The sequence below is a fragment of the Antechinus flavipes genome, chromosome 3, assembly GCF_016432865.1.
Source record: "Antechinus flavipes isolate AdamAnt ecotype Samford, QLD, Australia chromosome 3, AdamAnt_v2, whole genome shotgun sequence".
Lineage (NCBI taxonomy): Eukaryota > Metazoa > Chordata > Mammalia > Dasyuromorphia > Dasyuridae > Antechinus > Antechinus flavipes.
The window spans coordinates 561,883,604-561,903,715 of NC_067400.1; the positions used below are offsets into that span (position 1 = coordinate 561,883,604).

General features: G+C 37.9%; 1 protein-coding gene across 5 annotated transcripts in view; it reads left to right on the top strand.

Annotated features, from left to right (window-relative positions):
* Nucleotides 1–20,112, top strand: part of THRAP3 (thyroid hormone receptor associated protein 3) — an 81,004-nt gene that overhangs the window by 54,510 nt on the left and 6,382 nt on the right. For 3 of the 5 annotated variants that reach the window (XM_051987690.1, XM_051987691.1, XM_051987692.1), the window contains 7 exons: nucleotides 3,065–3,227; nucleotides 8,200–9,105; nucleotides 10,728–11,474; nucleotides 12,306–12,478; nucleotides 13,881–13,992; nucleotides 15,341–15,425; nucleotides 17,485–17,672. In XM_051987690.1, coding sequence (XP_051843650.1) covers nucleotides 3,091–3,227; nucleotides 8,200–9,105; nucleotides 10,728–11,474; nucleotides 12,306–12,478; nucleotides 13,881–13,992; nucleotides 15,341–15,425; nucleotides 17,485–17,672 — 2,348 coding nt within the window. In that variant the 5' untranslated portion in view covers nucleotides 3,065–3,090. Of the gene's footprint in view, nucleotides 1–3,064; nucleotides 3,228–7,860; nucleotides 9,106–10,727; nucleotides 11,475–12,305; nucleotides 12,479–13,880; nucleotides 13,993–15,340; nucleotides 15,426–17,484; nucleotides 17,673–20,112 lie in introns of those variants that run through there. The other 2 variants (XM_051987693.1, XM_051987689.1) reach the window with 2 other exon arrangements.

Below are 20,112 nucleotides of genomic sequence, written 5' to 3' on the forward strand. Positions count from 1 at the left end.
AAAACAAATTCATATAGTGACTATGTCCAAAAATGCAGTTTTCTTCACCTTCTAATGGGTAGATCCTCTAGAGATATGGTTAACAGGGCTTTGATGATGATTAAGTCTTTCAAAGTTGTATGCTTTACAGTGTTGTTGTACTTATAGAAATTATTCTCCTGGTTGTGCTTAATTTTATGCTACTCAGGATTTTCTGAAATCTTTTCAATCTTTTTTGTTTTCAATACAATATTATATACTTTTTATCAAGAATGCCTGTATCAAGAAAACCAATGTCATCAAGATTAGAAGGGAAGCAGAAAACTGGGGGTGGGTTTCTGATAAAGGCCTCATTTCTAAACATAGAGAATTGGCTCAGATTTATAAGAATATAAACCATTCTCCAATTGATAAATGGTCAAAGATATGATACAGATAACTTTCAGATGAAGAAATAAAAAAATTTTAGTCATATAAAAAATGCTCTAAATCACTGTTGATCGGAGAAATGTAAATTAAGACAACTCTGAGATGCCACTACTCGCCTCTCAGACTGGCTAAAATGACAGGAAAAAATAATGATGAATGTTGGAGGAGATGTGGGAAAACTGGGACACTGATGCATTGTTAGTGGAACTGTAAATGGATCCAACCATTCTGGAGAGCAATTTGGAACTATACTCAAAAAGTTGTCAAACTGTGCGTCCATACCCTTTGATCCATCAGTGTTTTTACTGGGCTTATATCCCAAAGAGATCTTAAAGGAGGGAAAGGGACCCATATGTGCACAAATGTGCCAAAAACTGGAAACTGAGTGGATGCCCATCAATTAGAGAATGGCTGAATAAATTGTGGTATATGAATGTTATGGAATATTATTGTTCTATAAGAAATGATCACGGGATGATTCCCGGGAGGCCTGGAGAGACTTACGTGAACTGATGCTGAGTGAAGTAAGCAGAATCAGGAGATCATTGTACATAGCAATAAGATTGTGTGATGATCCATTCTGATGGGCGGGGCTCTCTTCAACAATGAGATGATTCAGGCCAGTTCCAATGGTGATGAAGAGAGCCATCTACACCCAGAGAGAGGACAGTGGGAACTGAGTGTGAATCACAATGGTATTTTCACCTTTTTTGTTGTTGTTGTTGTTGTTGTTGTTTGTTTCCTTGTTTTTTTCTTTTTCCTTTTTGATATAGTTCTTCTTGGGCAGCATGATAGACGTGGAAAAACGTTTAGAAAAATTGCACATGTTTAACCTGTGTTGGATTGTTTGCTATGTGGGGGAGGAGGAAAGAGGGAGAAAAAGGAAGGGGGAGAAGGGTTTGGGAAACTGAGTTTTGCAAGGATGAATATTGAAACTTATCTTTGCATGTATTTTGAAAACTAAAAAGCTATCGTAAAAATTAATGTTTTGGAAAAGATTGCCTGTTCTTATGTTAAAATATTTCATAGTTTCTCGATCTTGGACTTGTGAAAGCATAAGAGAAGTCTTTATTAGACTTTTCCACTCTGACATTTTGTCTAGACATTTGTCTTGATTAATGATCATAGGCCCAAAGCTCAGTTTTTTTCTATAAACACAAATAGACATGATAAGACATGTTATATATACAATGCAGATAACTTCCATTGTAGCAGTGTGTGACTACTATAGATTTCCTATAAGATAGTCTGTCTTTGGATAGTTGATATATTTCATTTCATATTGATAAGTTGTGGCCTTCTCCAACTAATAGCTCTGCCTTTATCTTTGTAATACTTCTTGGAGATTTCAAGTTTGGAATTATGTGTGTGGTTTTGCCTTCACTACTGACTTGTTCTTTTTTGTGATGTGTTCTTAAAATAAATGTTTTTGTATCAAAAAAAAAGAAAAAATCTAAAGCATAGCAATTTGACTAGTCATTTCTACTGTGAATAATTTACATTTGTTTTATATTACAACTTTTCTTACGATAATATGAGAAAGGTTACCCTTATGCCAATTCTCATTTTTGCACGTAGGATAACAAGATTTGGGAAAGATTGAATAATTTTTCTAAGGCTATGTAGCTAATAAAACAAGAGAAATGGTACTACCCCAAGTCTTCTAATATTCACTTCCCAAGTCTTCCAGATTTAGAAGCATATAAAAGGAAGGAGCACCCCACTCTACCCACTCCGTTTCACAAACTTTATCTCAATTGATCCTTATAATCCTGGGAGGTAGGGGTTATTATTTTAAAAGGAAACTGAGACAGAAGTTCAGTGACTTGGTGGGGATAAGAGTGAGGGGGATTGTCACTTCTTCCCAAGTCTATAACCAGTGTTGTATCCATTGCACCTTCTGCTAACAACACAGAAGCTCATGGGATTTAGGGTTGGAGAGAATCTTGAAGATCATGATTTATCACTATCGCATGAATAAACTGATGCACAAGTTTCACATTTAATATCAACATTGCATTTGTGTTTTGTATATTCTTCGCAGCTCCTCTTATCTCTCTCCCTCCCCCCCCCCCCTTACTTTATCTCCACTCCTTTGCAGATTTGGGATGTCCTTGGATGCAGAATATTTCATATATTGATCAGTTTTGTTAATCTTTTTTTAAAAATACCATTTATGGGAAGAGAGAAAGATGCAGGAGGAAACTAACACAATATAAAAAGAAGACATCCAAAAAAAATTTTTTTAAGCATACAGATATGGCATTATTATGCAGGCAAAATGATGCTTCTAGAAGCTGTTGTGTTGTGAAACAAAGAAAAATTACTTTTCAGGAACCTGTTCTATCCAGTTGATTAAGAATTGGCTTTGTTAGGTGCTATAAACCTATTCAAAAGTTCACTGTTGCCAGACAGAAGTGAATCTAGGGATGATTCTGTACTGCACCCAGTGATTGAACCAATAGAAAATTATATGCAATTACAACATTAGAAAGAAAAAAACCTTATACCTTAAAAACTCTTTATCAAAATGATAAAGCAGGAGGAAGCTGGAAGGGAAAGAATATACTTATTAACTGGGGAATGGGGGTGAAATCAAGCCATCCAATTTAAATTTTTTTATTGTTATTTATTTGCTTTTGTTTTTCATCTGTAGGTGTATTTGAAAAGTGACCTTCAGATATGTCAAAAACAAACAAATCCAAGTCAGGGTCTCGGTCTTCCCGCTCAAGATCTGGATCAAGGTCTCGTTCTCGTTCTTTTTCAAAGTCCCGATCTCGATCTCGATCAGTGTCTCGTTCCAGGAAACGCAGACTGAGGTAAGGGAATTCAAACATGCTTTTGGATCAACATATTGGATAGGTTGTGCACTTTTTGGGGACCTTTTATTAAATAGCAATGTTAACTTGTCTTTTATGACCTCTTTCCAAATTATCTTTTATTAGCTTGTATATTGTCAGATCCTTCCAATGTATAAGAATTAATGAGATTGGAAGCTTCATATCTATTGAAATCAAAAGAAAAAGAGTTTTTAGTTGAATTCTTTATTTCTGTTCTTTAACCTATTTTTAAATGTTGAAAGGCATAGGTAAAATTTTATCTTTGATTCCTTTATAAGGGAACTATGTAAAACAATGGTATAATCAATATTGTAGTGGCAATGTTTACCTTATTTGAGAGAATGAGTTTTATTTATGTTCAGTACTCATTTATTTGTACTTGTTTAATATAATTAGAAATTAGCTATGTCTGCATCTTAAAGTAGGTCTGAAAGAACCTCTAATTGGTGTTAATTTGTTTAGTAATCGTTAGTTTTACTGTATATGCCACATGATGAAAGTTTATTTCATAGTGTCCTGAAACTTTAGAATTGGGAAGTATCTTAGAGGTGATAACCCTTCTCATTTATGACTGAGGAAACAGATTCCAGTGAGCTGACAAGGACTTTTTTTTTAAGCATGGGTAGATGAAAAGAGTTAAGACTGGAAAACTGGTCTTCTTACCCCTAATTAGGAAGGGACCCTGGCCTCTTCCTAGTAAACACAGTTTTCTTTATAAATGTTTTAAAATCAAGGGCTTTTTATTAATTCAGACTGATTTTTCTTCTACTTAGTTTTGAATTAATAAAGTTTTAATATATGTGTAGACATATTGTCTTAGTCCTTACATCTTCTGTCTTTTTTCTTGTTTTGAGTCTTTAATTTTCAGGTAATCTCCAGTATTTGAATTTTCTCTTGTGGATAGATTATTTCCTTTGAAAGACAACTCTTCCTGAGCTTCTGACCTAAGGCTGAGGAAGAAAAGTCAACTTTTGAAAAAGATCTATAGAAAAAAGGAGTTTAGAAACCTACTTGAGTGTACATCTTAAATGGACATTGATTTCTTTGAATGTTTGCTGAAAATGTGGTGAATGTTTTGAGTTTTTCACTAAAAGGTGTGCTGATCTTGATAGGTTACTATAGGAAAGAAATGCAGATAAAGATTTTGCTACTTGAAATACCCTTCAGTTTCAAAACTATATCTAGACTCCACTTTTTCTTAGAGGTAGTGGTCATAAAGTTAAAAATATCTTTGGAAAAGGTCACTCATTTCTTTAAGCTGTCATCTTAGTTGGTTTCCTAGCACTCTTGTGCTTTTAAATAGCTTAGTATATGACATATGAATTTTTTTTCTTTCCACCATTTTGCTAAATTCTGAAGTACTTCATCTATAAAAGTCATTGCAAACCTGTCATAAGATGTTGTTTTAAAAGAAAATTGTTGTTTTGATTTTTTCCCCTTTGACATATAGTAGTTTTATATGTCAAACTAGAAACTGAATCAGAGATTCTTGCTTAATACTGGATAGTTTTTTTGTCTCTAATACAGGGATGGGAAACCTTTTTTTTCTGCCAAGGTCTATTTTGATATTTATAATGTAATTCGAGATCCATACAAAATGATCAACTTACAGGACTCAAGCAGTGGGAGGTGATTGTTCCTAGTATTCAAGTCATCATTGCCTTCAGTTGCCTTAGTAAGTGATTTCAGGGGCTGTTATACAACCCATGGACGAGACATTCCCAACCTCTGGTTTAAGAAAACAGGTCCTTCAGCATCTTCTTTCTTTGACCAAGGACCTTGGATTCAAATAGTTGTAATCTTTCTCAGCTATGAGACTCTTAAAGTTACCCTTTTTTTTTTTTCCTTTTTAAATGGCAGTTCAAAGAAGTGAAACTTAAACGTTTTGAAGAATTAAATCTTGCTTAAGGGCATGATCCCAGAGTCTTCATAAATGCCAAATTGGTGTTTTTGATGAGCTTCTGCACCCTTTGTGACAAGTGAAGGTCCTGAGCAGGTCTTCTTTTCTCCTTGTCTCCTTTGTATCCTGAAGTTATTAACTATGGTCTTTGATTTGAAAAGGAAGGAGGAGAGAGTCGTGTGCTTCTCTGTCTTTGTCCTCCGGTTATGTGTAATGCATCCATTGAGGGTTAGGTTTAAATTTACTTTGTATTGTGATACCATGGAAAAAGTTGTTGTGGAGAGAGGAGAGATGAGGGGGAGGGGGATGTGTGAGAGAGAGAGAGAGAGTGTATGTGTGTGTTTGTGTTCTGGAAACAGATATACTTGCAGTTGGATGCTCTGTTTTAAATTCTGGCTCATTTGTTTCATGGTTTTAATTTTTCCTTATCCACAAGAAAAAGTATATTGTCCATATTGTGAGAACTTGCCCTTTATCTAATTAGCTATTGTGGAATGAGAGAACACTGATTGTTTCCTTGTATTTCACAGACTGTATCCTTTTAAAGCGACTTCTCCTAAATAGCTTCATTTTGAAGTCTACAGAGACTCATGTTCGTGCATCTGTACGAGTGGCCTGCAGGTTTTGGATGCAGTATGCTACAGGTCCCTCACTAGTAATTGGTAACAGATATAATAGCCTCCTGAGGATATGAGCATGAATAACACCCCTCACTTAGTGCTTTGGGTGAATCACATCCTTCAAGTATAGTTTTTAATCAGGTCAGATTCAATTTCAGAGCCTGCATCTGTCCTTCCTTTTTTTTTTTTTTTATGTTATTGTTTTTTTTTTTAATCTATGTGAAAAATTTAAAGGTAAGTTGTTTTATTGTACTAAGTAATAGCCAATTAATAATTTTGTATTAAGACAGATCTTTGGCAGATACAGGTGCCAGAATATTTTTCTTGACTAATTTTAAAGACCTGAATTTAGGGTAATCAGAATTGTGAAAAACTAATAAACCCATTGGTTTTTATTGAGTATAATCATATTAAATATTTATATTGCAAAAATGGTCATTTGTTGTTGTTACTCAGTTCGGGGTAGAAAAAACCAAAACATTGGATCTTTGTTAAATACAGTATTTTAAACCAAGAATACTTCAACTATGCTTGGATAGACTCCTCCCAGCTACTTACCTAGAAACCTAAAGTGTATACTCTGTCTAGGATTATGTGTTGTTGTCCCTATGGGAAGTTGAAAGGGGCCCCTGTGTTGGAGCACTGGCCCAGTAGATCCCATGACAGAAACCTGGGTGTCTGATGTCAGGTATTGCTGGCAGGAACAGCTTTACCTGAACAGGAATATGTAAAAATGGTTTTTGGTTTGTTTTTGTTTTTAATCATAAATCTACACAGACTCATATACAGAATAGGGGACTTGCCAATGAGCTACGTTTGTTTTTGTCCTCATATATAGTTTAAAAAGAGAGGGAGAAAATGCTAAACTTTAAAGACTGACAAGTCTTTAAAGTCTATGTATTGCTATATAATCTCATCTGTCCATCTCCTACTCCGTGTGCCCCTTTAAAAAAAAAAACACACACACACAAATTGTGATTCTGTTAGTAGTCTGAAGTTATTGTTCCTTTAGTGACTTTTGACTTGAGATTTTGTTCTGATAGCAATAGTTTTTTTTTTCAGTTTTATTGGTCTTTCTGTCACTTCCTAATGACTCGCTCTTGTCCCAGTACAACCTTTCATTTAAGAAGTATATTCTAAAATATTCAGTACATTAGTTCTCACATATATATACTTTTTCAATACCAGTTAATGTCATGAGCTGAGGAGATGTTTCCTTAACAGCCACCTCAACTCTAATGTTAATTTTTCCTATTTGATAGACAGCTTGTCTCTTTATCAGTGGATTGGCACAACATTTGTTGGCTTTATTTAGTCTTTCCTAGAGAAAGTTCATGCAGAATCTTTATGATTCTTGCACTATAATTTTTAAACAAGATAGTTTAAAAACTACTACTACTAGTACCACTACTAGCACCATCACCAGCACTCATCTTTGTCAGATGAAGAGCAATCTGCTATTAGAAATATGGGAAGTAAACTGGATCTGTTCTGGTATACATGGAGCTCTTTGAAAAAAGACCTTATTAAATAGTAAATTTTTAGGTTTTTCTTATATCAAATTTTATGTCTACCTCATGGGTACAGTGACCTCTTGTGGTAACATAGTAGGGTCATATTATACAATGATGAGATTTTGATATTCTATGTCATTTTCATAGTAAAATGATATTTTAATATTAGATTTGGCTTAGAGGAACTATCCTTGGATTTTTTTTTTTTAATACTGTGTTTAGTGTTTTACCAATCTAGTTTTTTACAAATTCTATTGAGTCCTTTAGAATTTGTTCCTATAAACTGTAAGATATGGGTTGGGAAGCAAAGAAATTACTGCATCCAGAAAGAGTCTTTAATAGGTAGAGGTCAGGGTCTCAGGAGCTATTACAGTTGAGGATATAAATACAAATACTCTGGCACTTATCCTCCCAAATCTACAAATTTTCATCTTGTTTCTATCTCTTTATGCTCTGCAGATTGAGGAAGTGAATGAACATATATCCTAATATATATATATTTTTTAATGGAGAAACTTTAATTGTTTGCATATGCACTGTGTTAAAGCATTTGCTTTATTTAAATTAAGAAGTAAATGATACTCTGATCCTGGAATGGTAGGTTTTCATTTATTACAATATTCCAAGCTATTTTAACATTTCATCAAATTTATTGAATTGGGATTTTCTACCTGTATAAAGGCATTCTTATTGGTGATTATGGATTGTAATAATTCATTCAAATAGTGAGATTTTTATGTATTTGCTTTTAGCATCAGAAAGCAAATGAAGAACAAGATTCTGGGGAAGCAGATATTATCATTCAAGAATATCTTTGTCAGGAATTTTAGGAAGAACATGACACTTTTTTTCCTCCTAGTCATAGTACTCTGGCTCATAAATAGAAACTCTTTTCTCCTCTTTTCTTCCCTTTTCAGTTCTAGGTCCCGTTCCAGATCATACTCTCCGGCTCATAACAGAGAAAGAAATCATCCAAGAGTATATCAGAACCGAGATTTCCGAGGTCACAACCGAGGCTATAGAAGGCCATATTATTTCCGTGGTCGCAACAGAGGCTTTTATCCATGGGGCCAGTATAACCGAGGAGGCTATGGAAACTACCGGTCAAATTGGCAGAATTACCGCCAAGCATATAGTCCTCGACGGGGCCGTTCTCGATCCCGATCCCCAAAGAGAAGGTCCCCTTCACCCAGATCTAGGAGCCATTCTAGAAACTCTGATAAGTCTTCCTCTGACAGGTCAAGGCGCTCTTCATCTTCTCGATCTTCCTCTAACCATAGCCGAGTTGAGTCTTCTAAGCGCAAATCTGTAAAAGAGAAAAAGTCATCTTCCAAGGATAACCGGCCATCACAGGCTGCTGGAGATAACCAAGGTGATGATTCCAAGGAACAGCCTTTCCCTGGAGGTACCTCTCAGGATGCTAAACCATCTGAGAGCTCAAAGCCATGGCCTGAGGCCACTACCTATGGTGCTGGCTCAGCATCAAGAGCTGCAGTGTCTGAGCTGAGTCCCAGAGAGCGGAGCCCTGCCCTCAAAAGCCCTCTCCAATCAGTGGTGGTGAGGCGGAGGTCTCCCCGCCCTAGCCCTGTGCAGAAGCCCAGCCCTCCACTCTCCACTCCATCTCAGATGGGCTCTGCTCTGCAGAGTGGCACTGGCTTTCAGGCAGGAGCTCACCAAAGCCAATTTGATCACGGTGCTGGGGGCATGAGCCCATCCAAAAAGAGCCCTGTGGGTAAGAGTCCCCCAGCCATTGGTTCCACATATGGCTCTTCATCACAGAAGGAGGAAGTATCTGCTCCAGGAGGAGCAGCCTATTCAAAAAGGCAAGTATCATGTTTTTTTCTTCTCTTGTTTTATGTCATGTGGCATACCAAGTGGATATTGATTTTAATGTGTAGCCAAAAGAATATTCATGGCAAAAGCAATAGTGGTTTTATTTTCTGAGTCAAAATTCTTATTAATGGTAGCAAGGTAACACTATTTCCCTGAAATTTTGTTTAGTAGAGTTTAAAAAAAAAAAAAAAAAAGACAAATCACACAAGGAAACCTTTAGCTTAACTCCAGCTTTCCTACCTTCCTGAATTTGTATTGCAGCATAAAGTTTCTTTAGACTACTCTGCCATGGTGTTTTCACAATTTAAAATTTGCCTTGGAATCTGCCAATGTGTCTATAAACCAGAGAGCAGTAGAGCTTTGTGGGTCAGCCATCAAAGAGTATGGTCTTTGCCAAAGTGAATGACAATTGGAACGGTTAGCATTCACCTGCTAGGACCCACCGTCTACTATGACCGATCTGCACCAGCCCATCATTGTGAAGAGCTGAATACTCACACATTCAACTCAGGAGACCTGGGCAAAATGGGGAAGTCAAAGGCTTATGCCCAGGAATGCCTTGTTTTAAAACTGCAAGGTGGGTGTGTATCCCAATAGAAACCCACCAGGCTGCATATTAGGAGAGGACGTGGCAAAATACCCCAGTGTGTCTGCACTAGGGGACACGGTGAGTGGAATGCGGATCTTTGTTTCTTTTATGTGTGAGTGTACTGGGGTAAAAGGCAAGGACTATATCGATGCTTGTGGCTATTGGAGAAGTATACTATACCATTTTCTTCTATTCTGCCTCTCCTGGCAGATGTCCTTTTCCATTGCTCTGCCCTTGAATCTTTTCTCCCTTAAGAGTATCTTTATTGACTTTTTTTTTTTTTTAAGATGTTCAACTTCCCTTTGATTCTTTGTTTTCACTGCAGGAGATATTCTACATTAATTATCTCAGTGAAATGGTTCATACCTCCTTTATTCAGCTCAATACATTTTAAGAAACGAACTACATTTTTAAATGATTCACATTTTGCCTCTTACCATGCTTGTAAACAGCTATTCTTATTAGAAGAGTTGATGATGAGATTCGTTTTCCATAAGAAGTATCCCACATTAACTTATGTTTTTATTTGTATTTGCAGTAGATGAGATGTTTAGATCTTCTAGGCGACTTCCATCAAATTTGAAGTCGCTTTTGAGACTTTTATTTCCAATGTATATTATATAAAGCAAAACAATCCAAGGTTGAACGTTCTGGTGTATTTACTGCTGAAAGCAGATTTATAAATGACTGAGTGGAAGTGTTGTTGGGTAAGACCTTAATTTTTTTTCCATAGACTGTCTATATAGGTAAGTAGATTCTTTTAGTATTTTTTAAAATTCCCTCTGCTGTTTCCTCTTTGTCCTTTTCCCCCTATATTCCTATCTATGTTTCTTTGGCCTTAGGCTCATAAATCTACACAAGAACTATTTAAGACATTTATTCAAAAATAGCTCAGTTTTAAAACTTTTGAAATCATAAAGACATGCTCGGAGAATTTCAAAATAAAACAACAGAGCCTGTTACAAAGCAAGCCACCTAAGAAATCTCTTTTGTGTTCATAAGTGTTTATATTTCTATAAACAGGTATCTGGAAGAGCAGAAGTCTGAGAATGGAAAAGATAAGGAACAGAAACTAACAAATGTTGATAAGGAAAAAATAAAAGAGAAAGGGAGCTTCTCTGAGTTGGGCTTGGGAGACTCCAAAGTGAAGTCTGACCCATTTGCTCCTAAAGCTGATACAGAGAAACCTTTTCGGGGTAGCCAGTCCCCCAAGAGATATAAGCTCCGAGATGATTTTGAGAAGAAGATGGCTGAGTTCCACAAAGAGGAAATGGATGAGCAAGACAAGGAGAAGGTGAAGGGCCGGAAGGAGTCAGAGTTTGAGGATGAGCCCAAATTTATGTCCAAAGTCATCGCGGGCACCAGCAAAGGCCAGGAGGATGAACGGCCTGGCAAATGGGAAGGCCTGGTGTACGTGCCAACAGGGAAGGAAAAGCAGAGGAAGGCCGAGGAGCTAGAGGACGACCCATATGCTGATCGGCCCAAGAAAGAGGAGCGGGCCACCACCAAGAGGACCGAGGCCACCGCACACCGGGGCTTCGTGCCGGAGAAGAACTTCCGGGTGACTGCCTACAAGGCCCTGCCTGAGAAGAGCTCATCCCCACCGCCCCCACCGCCCAGGAAGGCCACCGCCTCAGCCTCTGCTGAGGCCCGGGACAAGCTGGGCCCACCAAGGGCCGAGAGCCTGCCCTTGGGCAAATCCTCCTTCTCCATCACCCGAGAGGCCCAGGTCAACGTCCGTATGGATTCCTTTGATGAGGATCTGGCCCGGTGAGACAGCAGAGGGCGCCCTCTGGGGGAGGGGGAGGCATAGGCTCGAGGCTCCCAGGCAGCCTCAGAGTGGCAGCCCCAGCCTCAAGCCCTAGGGGGCGCTGCTGGGCAGCCAGAGCATCTGGCAAGATGGCTGCGAGCAAGGAGTGAGTGGTCAGGTGTCTCTGGGTGGCTGCTGGGGTGGGGGCTGGGGCGGGGGAGGGGGGATGGCTGTTGGTTCTGCCTGCTGTTCCTCCCCCCTGAGTTGGGCCTTCTCTTGTTCCTGCCCCTCCCTGGGTTGGGAGTGCTCCTGTGCCTGCTTCCCCCTCCTGGGTTGGGCCTGCTCCTGCTCCTGCTCCTTCTCCTCCCCCCTGGGTTGGGCCTGCCCCTCTCTAGGTTGGGCCTGTTCCTGTTCCTCCCTCCCCCTAACTAGGCCTGCTCCTCCCTGAGTTGGGCCTGCTTCTGTTCCTGCTCCTACTTAGCTAGGCCTAGTCCTCCCTGGTTTGGGCCTGCTCCTGATCCTGTTTCTCTTCCTTAGCTAGACTTGCTCCTCCTCCCTGATTTTGGCCTGTTCCTGTTGTTGCGCCTCCTTGACTAGGCCTGTTTCTCCTCCTGAGCCTCATCACAGTGTGCTGGGGAATGAGGAGCTAGTTTTGGGGGTTCATCAGACATTATTAACTGACTTCCAGAGTGTCAGCTGCTTGCGGGATGGGCCGGGGTGCTGCAGTGATAGTTTTCAGGTCACACTGATGCAGTTTTAATCAAACATGGGCTTTTTTGGTGTGTGTGTGTGTGTGTGTGTGTCTGTCTTTTTCTTGACACCACCTATTTCCTCCCCTTTTTCTCTTCTAGTCCCAGTGGCTTATTGGCTCAGGAACGCAAACTCTGTCGAGATCTAGTCCATAGTAACAAAAAAGATCAGGAATTTCGTTCCATTTTCCAACATATACAGTCTGCTCAGTCTCAGCGGAGCCCCTCAGAGCTATTTGCCCAGCACATTGTGACTATTGTTCACCATGTTAAAGGTGAGTCCAGACCCACTACTTGCCCTCCCTTTCTATATCTTCAACTTCCTTTAAAGATCATTTGGAGGAAAAAAGCCTCGTCTCCTTCCAAGTAGCCAATCAGTCTCTAAAAGGAGAGACTTCTTCACTTGGACTGTTCATCCCATTAGAAAGGTTTTTGAAATCTGTATCTGGCATGAGGGAATTGCTTCTGGAGCTACTTCATCAGTTCAGCAAATTATGGGGTTTCAAGTGTTAATTATTAGTCTCTGGTGAGAGTGATTACCACTCCCATACTAGGAGTAAACACATACAATTAAATATGAAAGGATTTTTCAGTTTTCCTCTACCTTTCCCCCCAAAACTTCTCAAGCTTATAAATTGTTTATGACAGATCTTAATCATTCCTCTCATTCAAGTTTTCTAATTTCTGCAATGAGTTTTTCTTTGACCACACGATAAAAATGTCCTTCAATAATTTTTTAATGGTGTTTTATTTTTACAATTACATGTAAACTTAGTTTTTAGCGCTGATTTTTGTAAAACTTTGTGTTCTGAGTTTTTCTCCTTTAATCCCTCTCCCTTGCAAGTAATTGATAGATTAAATATGAAGCATCTTTCTTAAGGATTGAAATCTTTCCTATTGGATCAATTTTTACCTTTACCTTTCATAGGTAACTTAAATGAGTTTCTTTGCTGAGGAAATCAACCAGAAGCAGGGGTACAGCTAGTGTTAAGCAGAACCTGATCTAGTTCAGATTTGTGGCACATCTGCAAAGTTTTGTTTAAGGAGTCTGTGCTTCAGGAAGGGAAGTTGTCCCCAACCCCCCGAAGAGGAACAGGAATGTGGAGTTCTCTGAACTTGGCATCTCCTTCAGTGCCTACCTCTGTGCTTTATAAAGACAGTTTAATAAATGTTTTGTGTTTATATTACCCTCTGGATATGCTTGCTGGATAAGCTATGGTATGTTTGCTCTGTACCAATGTTTAAGCCTAAGCCTATAGGATTATGGATTTAGAACTGGTGGGGGAGCAGAGACCTTCTAGTCTTCAATTTAAATTGTGGGTCACAACCCCATCTGGGGTCTTGTAACTGAACATGGGGGCTGCAAAATTATGATTTATTGTTAGTAAATGTTTGATTTGTATACTTATATACCTGGGGTCTTGTAAAAATTTTCTTGAGCAAAAAAGGCTTATGAGTGGAAAAGTTTAAGAAGCCCTGGTCTACTTCAACCTTCTCATTTTACAGATGAAGAAACTGAGACATAGGAAAGAGAAAGGACTAGCCCATGGTGATAGAAATAGTAAGCATTCGAGGGTCTGACCTGGGGTAGTTTAGATTCTAGAGTGCTGCTGTGTCTCAACAATACTATGCTACGTCACAGTAATCATGGGACCTGTTTCTTTGCATCCTCCACAGAGCATCATTTTGGATCCTCAGGAATGACATTGAATGAACGTTTTACTAAATATCTAAAGAGGGGAACAGAGCAGGATGCAGCTAAAAACAAGAAGAGCCCAGAGATTCACAGGTGAGGAATAGGATCTTGCTAATAAAGCTCTTGTCACATTTTCTGTGTTGTAGAATTGAGAATAACTTTATTCAAACTCTAAGGTGGTGCAGAGCCTTGGGGAGAGATGACATGAGATGGTGAGGCCAATGAAAAAGACACCTGGCTGGGGTAGCTAGGGGGCGCAGTGGATAGAGCACCAGCCCTGAAGTCAGGAGGACCTGAGTTCAAATCTGGCCTCAGATACTTAACACTTCCTAGCTGTGTGACCCTGGGCAAGTCACTTAACTCCAACTGCCTCAGCAAAAAAAAAGAAAAAAGAAAAAAAAAAGATACCTGACGTACATGGGGGCTTGGGAGTCCTACAGGAAGGGGTGCTTTTTTTTTTTTTTTTTTAACTTACTTTGAATTTTTCCTTAAAGACATCTATTACTTTTCCATAGAAGGAGGCTGAAAAATATTTATCAGATTATGTGGGGGAGAGTCCAGTATAATTAATTACTTTAGCAAATTTCTGAAACCCTACTCTGTTTATCACCATGATGAATTTGAGGGTTTCCAAGCAAGTTGTGCTTCTAATCTAGATATTTATATAGGTGGTTTTCGGTAAAACAGTTGTCCTCTGCCTTCTGCATTAGGCAGAGAGGGGCTCAGGTGGTTTGTTTTATTTTATTTTTTCCTGTTGTTAAATGGGTTTGGGGCTGTGCACTCAGCTCTATCCTCTGGGCCTCCTGAGAAAGAGCAGTTTGGGGAACAACCCCATTCTAATACAAAAAGGAGCTGATTCTTGGGACTTTGCCCTGAGCCCTGGGATGTAGAGCCAGCCAACAGAGATGAATCAGAATACTCATTTCTGGTTTGATTTCTTCAGCTGAGTTCATGATTCTTTATATTTCTCTGAGTAATTTATTATTATTTTACTTAGTATATCTAGTAGGCTTATTGGGGAAGGAGAGGTTTATGATTTAGATCTATGATTTCATCAGAGTATAGAAAATTCCATGGAAATTCTACACTGATGCATACATATCAGCAATATACTTGGTGCTTAAGAGTTTTAGGAAGTTTCCTCAAGCACTGATACCACTATGTGTAAGAGACAGGGTTAAAAAAATTCTCATCTTCCTCCAAGGTCCCGGTTCTCCCCCGCCTCCTCCCTCCCCTTCACTATTCTGAGACTCTCCAAGAAATTTTTAATTATGAGAATAGAAACTTTATTTTATTTGTGTACTCCTCAATGGCTAGCACATAGGAGATAGTGAATAAATGTGAATTTTGGAAATAAGTAATAATGGAGCACTAAAGATGGAAAGAGATTGAGTTTCACTGGAAAAATGATGACTTGGGTTTTGTTTTGTTAATTTTCTAGGAGGATAGATATTTCTCCCAGTAAGTTCAGAAAACATGGTTTGGCTCATGACGAGATGAAAAGCACCCGGGAGCCTGGCTACAAGGTGAACTGTCGCTTTCATCAGTAATTTCAACAAAATGAGTGCGTTGGGCATGAACTTAACAGAAATGTTTTTGTTTAAATTACTCTCTACTTAAGTTTGTGTTTTTCTTTTAAGGATGGGCATAATTCTAAAAATGAACTACAAAGGGTTAATTTTTATTAAATGTATCAACAACCTTTGTGAAGTGGTTAGAATATGGTAAATGACCCCAAAGTCTGTTGAGGTGAGATTGAGAAAAAAAAGAGAGGAGTTTTGGAACAAGTGCCCATGATGAGAGAAGAAACTTTTTGTGATATTTTTCTGCTTGTAAGTATTATCAAATCAATTGTATACATGCGCTATTTCCAACCATGATTTCAAAAGACATGCATGTCAGAGAGAGGAAAATAAAACTTTTATTTGTATCTGAGTAAACTGTTAATACACAGCTTAGTCCAGTTTGTTCTAACGTTGTCCTGTATCATTTATCCTGCACTGTTACTTTAATACTGCCCAGCCTGGCTACATTTAGACTGCTATGAACAGTAGTATGCAAGTGTTAAAATTTATATTATGGATTTAGGTTGAGTTGTTGTTTTCTAAAGCCTAATGCAAATTATATGTCATTCTTCTTGTATGTATTTGGTTAAAATTAGAAATGTTTCCCATCCTGCTGAAACCTTAATTTTCCTGTACTTGTTTTCAAAGGTTTCAAAAAAACCAAACAAGCCAAAAAATCTTGTTATATCAGTTAAATATGATAAACCTGCCTTTTTTCTCCCTCTCTGAATACCAGCTTAGCTCTATATGAAACAGGAAGTTTTTCAAACAGTGGAAGAAATCTTGTCTTCCATGTTTTCAAGGAGGAAAAATCTTAAGTCACTATTCACTCTATAGACTAAGGGAGCAGTGGCTGCTTTTGTCAAAGACTCTTAGTGCTTCTGGGAGTAGTTTGATGTCTAAGTGGAAGTAATAAAAATCTCTTTCTTGAGAAAGTGTTCAACAGCCAACAAACAAAATAAAATCCCAACTAAAATTACTAGCACCCTGTAAAAATCTCTGTGCCCCCATCAAGAAGAGTACAGTGATTCCCAACTCTTCATCTTATGGCTAAATTTGATCCTTAAATTTTAATTAAGTAAAATTCTATAGGTAAAAAGGTTTTAAAATATTAAATTTATCTTTTGTGTGCCACTCTTCCCTCCCCACTTCCCTCCTATCCCACCCCCAAATACATATTTTGAAGATTATGTCTGTAAGATGAATATAATTTCCTGAAACGGTTTTAAAGCTATATATAACTATATTATATCTTTGTAATATAACTTCTCTGTTAAGCACCCAGAGTTTGTTTTGTTTTGTTTTTTAAATAATTTGCCCATTTTTATACAAGCTCCTTTCCACTATTGCCACTTCCTTTGTTTTGTGTTTTTCAGCTTCCTTATGAGGAAGTTTCCATAGTATCTGTTGAAATTGTGTTAGGATGGCCTGCTCAGGTCCTCTATTCCCTGTTTTCCAGGGAGAGCTTTAGGATATTTCCTATATTACAAGGGTGCCTTAAAGCAAATTGGGAATATATCTGGGTATCAGGTGTCATTGGATACTTTGGGTTGTGCATATGGGTTGTGGCTCTATGCCCACAAAGCAGTGCCTGGCTTACCTCCCTACCTACCCCATCCCATCCAAAATAAAAAGGGAAAGAGAGAGAGAAGACTTCTGCTCTTTAGGTTTGCCATCAGGAGCTGTCCTTACTAGAATTCTCAGCTTGTTGTTGGATACTCAAGTCATTCTCCATACTTAGAGAGGTTTGTGAATAGTGGTGAGAAATTAACTAGTTCCCTATAATGTTTTGTTTTGTTTTTATTTTTAACTTGTTCTTGCTAGGTTAAATAAATGACCTAAACTTCTCATTAGGAAGGGACATTAAATCATTTGTGCAACTGGGATGTGTTTACTAGCATTCTTGCTATACCCCTCATCATACCACTACAGTGAAAACCATGGTTTTTTTTGTGTGGCTAATATATTGATATGTTTATAATGTAAGATTCTTAACTCTTCCTTCTTTCTTTCTCTGCAGGCTGAGGGAAAATACAAAGATGACCCAGTTGATCTTCGCCTTGATATTGAACGTCGTAAAAAACATAAGGAACGAGATCTTAAACGTGATAAGTCAAGAGAATCAGTGGATTCGAGAGATTCAAGCCACTCAAGGGAGAGATCAACTGAAAAAACTGAGAAAACTCACAAAGGATCCAAAAAGCAGAAGTATGTAGGCTATTGTATCTATTTGGCTACCCTGCTTGATGTAGGGATGGTGCCAGTTGTAGACTCCTTAGGCTGTCTAGGAATTGATAACTTTTATTACTAGTAGTAACTTTATACAGCTACACTCTTCTGGCTGCTTTTTCTATATTTTAAAACCTAGCTCTCTAAAGTAAGCTTATTTGGTCAATCATCCATTTGGAATATTATCCTTAAGCTTCTCAAAGTAGTTTTACCTAATGTGAGGTTTTCTCAAAAAAAATTAACTTGTTGGCTGGGTATATGCTTACAAGTGTTTATTCAAGAAATACCCCTGTTTTTCCATGCAGCAGAGGGTCAGCTCAGACAGATTAAAGGACTCAGTTTTTCTTTTATTCCTTCTTAGACAAGTTGTGGCAATTAAGAAAATTTTTAAAGAGGCATATTTTCTCCAAATTGAAATAAGTTTAGTTTCCCCCTTTAAAGTAGTTATCTTGGGGATATGGTTAGTCTGTTAATGGTAGTTTATTTAAACATTTTTCAACATGTTCTAAAATGTCTTGGAGAATATCCTACTTAGCCTGTTAACAGTTCATTTCATTATTCCCACTGGTGGTAAAGCGTAGTTTTGTGAATCTTTTTTTTTTTTTTTTTAACAGCGAACTAATTTAACAAATCCCTGTTAATAATGTGGGTCGGAGTCATCAAGCTGGTCCTTCTTGGTAAAACACACATGCACACATATACACACATACACACACTCTACTGTCTTGCATGACTAGTTAACTGGATTTAAATTCTAGTAAAATTCCTATTATATTTCAAGCACCCCTGATTTCCTTGCTGTGGATTCTCTATCAGTGCTACTCACAACCTCTCTGCCCTTTTAAGGAAAGTCTTTGTGAGTTGCTGTGTTGAAATAGGGGGAAGGAATCATCAGCTGGTGCTTAGTTTTCTAGTGACAAACTTTCTTACTTTGTTACAGGTGGGTTCATGGTTAAGAAACACTTGGGCCTTCTTTGTGCCTTTCTTAACTTAATGTGGCCTTTGAGCACTTGTGCTGCCCAGACACAGACTGAGAGACCCAGAGAGGCATCAGAGGAGGATTTTACTGAAAGAAGTTCTCTCCTTACTATTGTTTTTGTTCTTCTGAAAGAAAATATTCTCACTTTGTACTTGGATCTGTGGAGATTCCTGTCAGTACTTTTTAATGATCTTAATTGACTACCTTATCTTGGTCTAGTACTGTTATGAACTTTCACTTAAATTTTCACATTTCAATTTTTGCTGAGAAAAAGTTGAAAGATGTTTTCTCCATTTGAAAAATAAGTTAACTGAGGCAGTTGAATTATAGTGATTGGCCTGTGTGCTATTGACAGCTAGGATTAGAATTTAGGTCTTCCAAATCACAATCCAGCACTTTCTGTTTTATGTATTGTCTATTCAAGTCCTTTGTGCTAGAATGGAATTTTATATAAGGCAAATCTAGCTTGCAATCTTTCTGAAAGAGAGCGTTAATTGATCATAGACTGAAAATTGGAGGGCATCTCAGAAGTGACATGAACCAGTGCCAATCTGAGCAGGAATCCCATCTGCAACATGCCTAACAAGTGGTCACAAAGCTTTGTTTTACTATAGGATAACTAATTTTTAGAGGAGGAGTTATTACTAATTGACTAAAGTAATAGATGTTATAAAATGATCTCATATCTGAGGTCAAAGACATTCATGTATTTTAGGAAAAGTTTCTGTTGAATTATTTTGGAGGATCTCAGAATCAGAATAGAAAGATGGAGAGAGATGAGCTTGACAATAGAAAAGTTATTTAGATTCAGAAACAGTTGAGTTGGCTATACCCAATGAATAGTTATTAGTGAACTTATATCAACTTGAAAGAGATGTCTCACTGAGTATCCGTCCAATTAAGTGCTTAATATGTGCTAGACATTTACATTACCAATAACTTGTGTAAAAAGGCATAGATCACATCAGATTAGTAGATAATCTAGGACTGGTAAGAATTGTAATTGATAAGTTGGATGATATAGTCAGTTTCTAGAAATATCTCAACCAATTAGCATGTTGGTGAGAATATTTTAGTAGATGTGATGTAATTAGGATAAATATAAAGTCAGTTTTATACTTGTGAAGTTAAATCTTTGAACCTAACTGTAAGTTTGCCAGTGAGGGGGAGGGTGAGAAAATCCAGGTTGCTGGAGAGGAAGTATGAATCTAGAGCATCCTGGCTGGAAAAGATCTGGAGGTTTTAGTGGACCACAAGCTTCAGTATGAGTCATTGTGATATGGCAGCCTCTACTCCTTCCCACCAGAAAATGACAAAAGTACTTTTAGGCTTCATTGAGAGACACGGTGTTCTAAAAGGGGGAAATGATTTTATCACTGTATTTTGGCCTGGTCATATAATAAGTGAAGTGGTGCTTTCATTTCTGGCTACCATATTTTT